Source organism: Sebastes fasciatus, chromosome 16 (genome assembly GCF_043250625.1).
Source record: "Sebastes fasciatus isolate fSebFas1 chromosome 16, fSebFas1.pri, whole genome shotgun sequence".
Lineage (NCBI taxonomy): Eukaryota > Metazoa > Chordata > Actinopteri > Perciformes > Sebastidae > Sebastes > Sebastes fasciatus.
Window position 1 is genome coordinate 62,501 of NC_133810.1, and position 7,500 is coordinate 70,000.

General features: G+C 24.9%; 1 protein-coding gene across 3 annotated transcripts in view; it reads left to right on the forward strand.

Moving 5' to 3' along the window:
* Positions 1-7,500, forward strand: part of lcp2a (lymphocyte cytosolic protein 2a) — a 34,849-nt gene that overhangs the window by 3,535 nt on the left and 23,814 nt on the right. For all 3 annotated transcript variants that reach the window (XR_012590196.1, XM_074610044.1, XM_074610043.1), the window contains exon 4: positions 527-592. Coding sequence is in view for 2 of the 3 variants with exons in the window: in XM_074610044.1 (XP_074466145.1) it covers positions 527-592 (66 nt within the window). In the remaining variant the exon portion in view is untranslated. The remainder of the gene's footprint in view (positions 1-526; positions 593-7,500) is intronic.

Consider the following 7,500-nt stretch of genomic DNA (forward strand, 5'->3'; position numbering starts at 1 on the left):
ACCAATAACTAACCAATAACGAACCTATAACTAACCAATAACAGACCAATAACTAACCAATAACTAACCAAAAACAGACCAATAACAGACCAATAACGAACCAATAACAGACCAATACCTAACCAATAACAGACCAATAACGAACCAATAACGAACCAAAAACAGACCAATAACAGACCAATACCTAACCAATAACAGACCAATAACGAACCAATAACGAACCAATAACTAACCAATAACGAACCTATAACTAACCTATAACAGACCAATAACTAACCAATAACAGACCAATAACTAACCAATAACAGACCAATAACTAACCAATAACAGACCAATAACTAACCAATAACTAACCAATAAATAACCAATAACTAACCAAGTAACGCATTATTTGTAAAGAAGTGAACTTTGTTTAGTGGGCTGATGCTGTGAAGCCTGACGTATGATGAACACACTGTAAGAAGTGGAGGTGCAGCAGCAGCTGCTACTGATTGAATAACCTTCATGTGTCTCTTTGTCTCCTCAGGATGATCTCAAAGATCAGCACCGAGATCAGCCGCAAGGAGGAGAGGAGAGGCCTCTTCGGCAAGAAGTAGGATCTATATTCATATTCATTTATAGATATATATCAATAAACACGTTACTGGTTTATATACACAATGTTACTGGTTTATATACAGAATGTTACTGGTTTATATACAGAATGTTACTGGTTTATTTATATAATGTTACTGGTTTATATACACAATGTTACTGGTTTATATACACAATGTTACTGGTTTATATACAGAATGTTACTGGTTTATATATAGAATGTTACTGGTTTATATATAGAATGTTACTGGTTTATATACACAATGTTACTGGTTTATATACAGAATGTTACTGGTTTATATACAGAATGTTACTGGTTTATTTATATAATGTTACTGGTTTATATATACAATGTTACTGGTTTATATATACAATGTTACTGGTTTATATATACAATGTTACTGGTTTATATATACAATGTTACTGGTTTATATATACAATGTTACTGGTTTATATATACAATGTTACTGGTTTATATATACAATGTTACTGGTTTATATATAGAATGTTACTGGTTTATATATAGAATGTTACTGGTTTATATATACAATGTTACTGGTTTATATATACAATGTTACTGGTTTATATATAGAATGTTACTGGTTTATTTATATAATGTTACTGTTTTATATATAGAATGTTACTGGTTTATATATAGAATGTTACTGGTTTATATACACAATGTTACTGGTTTATATACAGAATGTTACTGGTTTATATATAGAATGTTACTGGTTTATATATAGAATGTTACTGGTTTATATATAGAATGTTACTGGTTTATATATAGAATGTTACTGGTTTATATATAGAATGTTACTGGTTTATTTATATAATGTTACTGGTTTATATATAGAATGTTACTGGTTTATATACACAATGTTACTGGTTTATATACAGAATGTTACTGGTTTATATACACAATGTTACTGGTTTATATATACAATGTTACTGGTTTATATATAGAATGTTACTGGTTTATATATAGAATGTTACTGGTTTATTTATATAATGTTACTGGTTTATATATAGAATGTTACTGGTTTATATACACAATGTTACTGGTTTATATATAGAATGTTACTGGTTTATATATAGAATGTTACTGGTTTATATACACAATGTTACTGGTTTATATACAGAATGTTAATGGTTTATATACACAATGTTACTGGTTTATATATAGAATGTTACTGGTTTATATATAGAATGTTACTGGTTTATATATAGAATGTTACTGGTTTATATATAGAATGTTACTGGTTTATATATAGAATGTTACTGGTTTATTTATATAATGTTACTGGTTTATATATAGAATGTTACTGGTTTATATACACAATGTTACTGGTTTATATATAGAATGTTACTGGTTTATATATACAATGTTACTGGTTTATATATAGAATGTTACTGGTTTATATATAGAATGTTACTGGTTTATTTATATAATGTTACTGGTTTATATATAGAATGTTACTGGTTTATATACACAATGTTACTGGTTTATATATAGAATGTTACTGGTTTATATATAGAATGTTACTGGTTTATATACACAATGTTACTGGTTTATATACAGAATGTTACTGGTTTATATACACAATGTTACTGGTTTATATATACAATGTTACTGGTTTATATATAGAATGTTACTGGTTTATATATAGAATGTTACTGGTTTATTTATATAATGTTACTGGTTTATATATAGAATGTTACTGGTTTATTTATATAATGTTACTGGTTTATATATAGAATGTTACTGGTTTATATACACAATGTTACTGGTTTATATACAGAATGTTACTGGTTTATATACACAATGTTACTGGTTTATATATACAATGTTACTGGTTTATATATAGAATGTTACTGGTTTATATATAGAATGTTACTGGTTTATTTATATAATGTTACTGGTTTATATATAGAATGTTACTGGTTTATATACACAATGTTACTGGTTTATATATAGAATGTTACTGGTTTATATATAGAATGTTACTGGTTTATATACACAATGTTACTGGTTTATATACAGAATGTTACTGGTTTATATACACAATGTTACTGGTTTATATATAGAATGTTACTGGTTTATATATACAATGTTACTGGTTTATATATAGAATGTTACTGGTTTATATATAGAATGTTACTGGTTTATATATACAATGTTACTGGTTTATATATACAATGTTACTGGTTTATATACAGAATGTTACTGGTTTATATATAGAATGTTACAGGTTTATATATACAATGTTACTGGTTTATATATAGAATGTTACTGGTTTATATATAGAATGTTACTGGTTTATTTATATAATGTTACTGTTTTATATATAGAATGTTACTGGTTTATATATAGAATGTTACTGGTTTATATACACAATGTTACTGGTTTATATACAGAATGTTACTGGTTTATATACACAATGTTACTGGTTTATATATAGAATGTTACTGGTTTATATATAGAAAGTTACTGGTTTATATATAGAATGTTACTGGTTTATATATAGAATGTTACTGGTTTATTTATATAATGTTACTGGTTTATATATAGAATGTTACTGGTTTATATACACAATGTTACTGGTTTATATACAGAATGTTACTGGTTTATATACACAATGTTACTGGTTTATATATACAATGTTACTGGTTTATATATAGAATGTTACTGGTTTATATATAGAATGTTACTGGTTTATTTATATAATGTTACTGGTTTATATATAGAATGTTACTGGTTTATATACACAATGTTACTGGTTTATATATAGAATGTTACTGGTTTATATATAGAATGTTACTGGTTTATATACACAATGTTACTGGTTTATATACAGAATGTTACTGGTTTATATACACAATGTTACTGGTTTATATATACAACGTTACTGGTTTATATATAGAATGTTACTGGTTTATATATAGAATGTTACTGGTTTATATACACAATGTTACTGGTTTATATATAGAATGTTACTGGTTTATATATAGAATGTTACTGGTTTATATATAGAATGTTACTGGTTTATTTATATAATGTTACTGGTTTATATATAGAATGTTACTGGTTTATATACACAATGTTACTGGTTTATATATAGAATGTTACTGGTTTATATATAGAATGTTACTGGTTTATATACACAATGTTACTGGTTTATATACAGAATGTTACTGGTTTATATACACAATGTTACTGGTTTATATATACAATGTTACTGGTTTATATATAGAATGTTACTGGTTTATATATAGAATGTTACTGGTTTATTTATATAATGTTACTGGTTTATATATAGAATGTTACTGGTTTATATACACAATGTTACTGGTTTATATATAGAATGTTACTGGTTTATATATACAATGTTACTGGTTTATATATAGAATGTTACTGGTTTATATATAGAATGTTACTGGTTTATTTATATAATGTTACTGTTTTATATATAGAATGTTACTGGTTTATATATAGAATGTTACTGGTTTATATACACAATGTTACTGGTTTATATACACAATGTTACTGGTTTATATATAGAATGTTACTGGTTTATATACACAATGTTACTGGTTTATATACAGAATGTTACTGGTTTATATACAGAATGTTACTGGTTTATATACAGAATGTTACTGGTTTATATACACAATGTTACTGGTTTATATACACAATGTTACTGGTTTATATACAGAATGTTACTGGTTTATATACACAATGTTACTGGTTTATATATAGAATGTTACTGGTTTATATATAGAATGTTACTGGTTTATATACAGAATGTTACTGGTTTATATACACAATGTTACTGGTTTATATATAGAATGTTACTGGTTTATATATAGAATGTTACTGGTTTATATATACAATGTTACTGGTTTATATATAGAATGTTACTGGTTTATATATAGAATGTTACTGGTTTATTTATATAATGTTACTGTTTTATATATAGAATGTTACTGGTTTATATATAGAATGTTACTGGTTTATATACACAATGTTACTGGTTTATATACACAATGTTACTGGTTTATATATAGAATGTTACTGGTTTATATACACAATGTTACTGGTTTATATACACAATGTTACTGGTTTATATACAGAATGTTACTGGTTTATATACAGAATGTTACTGGTTTATATACACAATGTTACTGGTTTATATACAGAATGTTACTGGTTTATATACAGAATGTTACTGGTTTATATACACAATGTTACTGGTTTATATATAGAATGTTACTGGTTTATATATAGAATGTTACTGGTTTATATACAGAATGTTACTGGTTTATATACAGAATGTTACTGGTTTATATACACAATGTTACTGGTTTATATATAGAATGTTACTGGTTTATATATAGAATGTTACTGGTTTATATATAGAATGTTACTGGTTTATATACAGAATGTTACTGGTTTATATACAGAATGTTACTGGTTTATATATAGAATGTTACTGGTTTATATATAGAATGTTACTGGTTTATATATACAATGTTACTGGTTTATATATACAATGTTACTGGTTTATATATAGAATGTTACTGGTTTATTTATATAATGTTACTGTTTTATATATAGAATGTTACTGGTTTATATATAGAATGTTACTGGTTTATATACACAATGTTACTGGTTTATATACAGAATGTTACTGGTTTATATATAGAATGTTACTGGTTTATATATAGAATGTTACTGGTTTATATATAGAATGTTACTGGTTTATATATAGAATGTTACTGGTTTATATATAGAATGTTACTGGTTTATTTATATAATGTTACTGGTTTATATATAGAATGTTACTGGTTTATATACACAATGTTACTGGTTTATATACAGAATGTTACTGGTTTATATACACAATGTTACTGGTTTATATATACAATGTTACTGGTTTATATATAGAATGTTACTGGTTTATATATAGAATGTTACTGGTTTATTTATATAATGTTACTGGTTTATATATAGAATGTTACTGGTTTATATACACAATGTTACTGGTTTATATATAGAATGTTACTGGTTTATATATAGAATGTTACTGGTTTATATACACAATGTTACTGGTTTATATACAGAATGTTAATGGTTTATATACACAATGTTACTGGTTTATATATAGAATGTTACTGGTTTATATATAGAATGTTACTGGTTTATATATAGAATGTTACTGGTTTATTTATATAATGTTACTGGTTTATATATAGAATGTTACTGGTTTATATACACAATGTTACTGGTTTATATATAGAATGTTACTGGTTTATATATACAATGTTACTGGTTTATATATAGAATGTTACTGGTTTATATATAGAATGTTACTGGTTTATTTATATAATGTTACTGGTTTATATATAGAATGTTACTGGTTTATATACACAATGTTACTGGTTTATATATAGAATGTTACTGGTTTATATATAGAATGTTACTGGTTTATATACACAATGTTACTGGTTTATATACAGAATGTTACTGGTTTATATACACAATGTTACTGGTTTATATATACAATGTTACTGGTTTATATATAGAATGTTACTGGTTTATATATAGAATGTTACTGGTTTATTTATATAATGTTACTGGTTTATATATAGAATGTTACTGGTTTATTTATATAATGTTACTGGTTTATATATAGAATGTTACTGGTTTATATACACAATGTTACTGGTTTATATACAGAATGTTACTGGTTTATATACACAATGTTACTGGTTTATATATACAATGTTACTGGTTTATATATAGAATGTTACTGGTTTATATATAGAATGTTACTGGTTTATTTATATAATGTTACTGGTTTATATATAGAATGTTACTGGTTTATATACACAATGTTACTGGTTTATATATAGAATGTTACTGGTTTATATATAGAATGTTACTGGTTTATATACACAATGTTACTGGTTTATATACAGAATGTTACTGGTTTATATACACAATGTTACTGGTTTATATATACAATGTTACTGGTTTATATATAGAATGTTACTGGTTTATATATAGAATGTTACTGGTTTATTTATATAATGTTACTGGTTTATATATAGAATGTTACTGGTTTATATACACAATGTTACTGGTTTATATATAGAATGTTACTGGTTTATATATACAATGTTACTGGTTTATATATAGAATGTTACTGGTTTATATATAGAATGTTACTGGTTTATATATACAATGTTACTGGTTTATATATACAATGTTACTGGTTTATATACAGAATGTTACTGGTTTATATATAGAATGTTACTGGTTTATATATACAATGTTACTGGTTTATATATAGAATGTTACTGGTTTATTTATATAATGTTACTGTTTTATATATAGAATGTTACTGGTTTATATATAGAATGTTACTGGTTTATATACACAATGTTACTGGTTTATATACAGAATGTTACTGGTTTATATACACAATGTTACTGGTTTATATATAGAATGTTACTGGTTTATATATAGAAAGTTACTGGTTTATATATAGAATGTTACTGGTTTATATATAGAATGTTACTGGTTTATTTATATAATGTTACTGGTTTATATATAGAATGTTACTGGTTTATATACACAATGTTACTGGTTTATATACAGAATGTTACTGGTTTATATACACAATGTTACTGGTTTATATATACAATGTTACTGGTTTATATATAGAATGTTACTGGTTTATATATAGAATGTTACTGGTTTATTTATATAATGTTACTGGTTTATATATAGAATGTTACTGGTTTATATACACAATGTTACTGGTTTATATATAGAATGTTACTGGTTTATATATAGAATGTTACTGGTTTATATACACAATGTTACTGGTTTATATACAG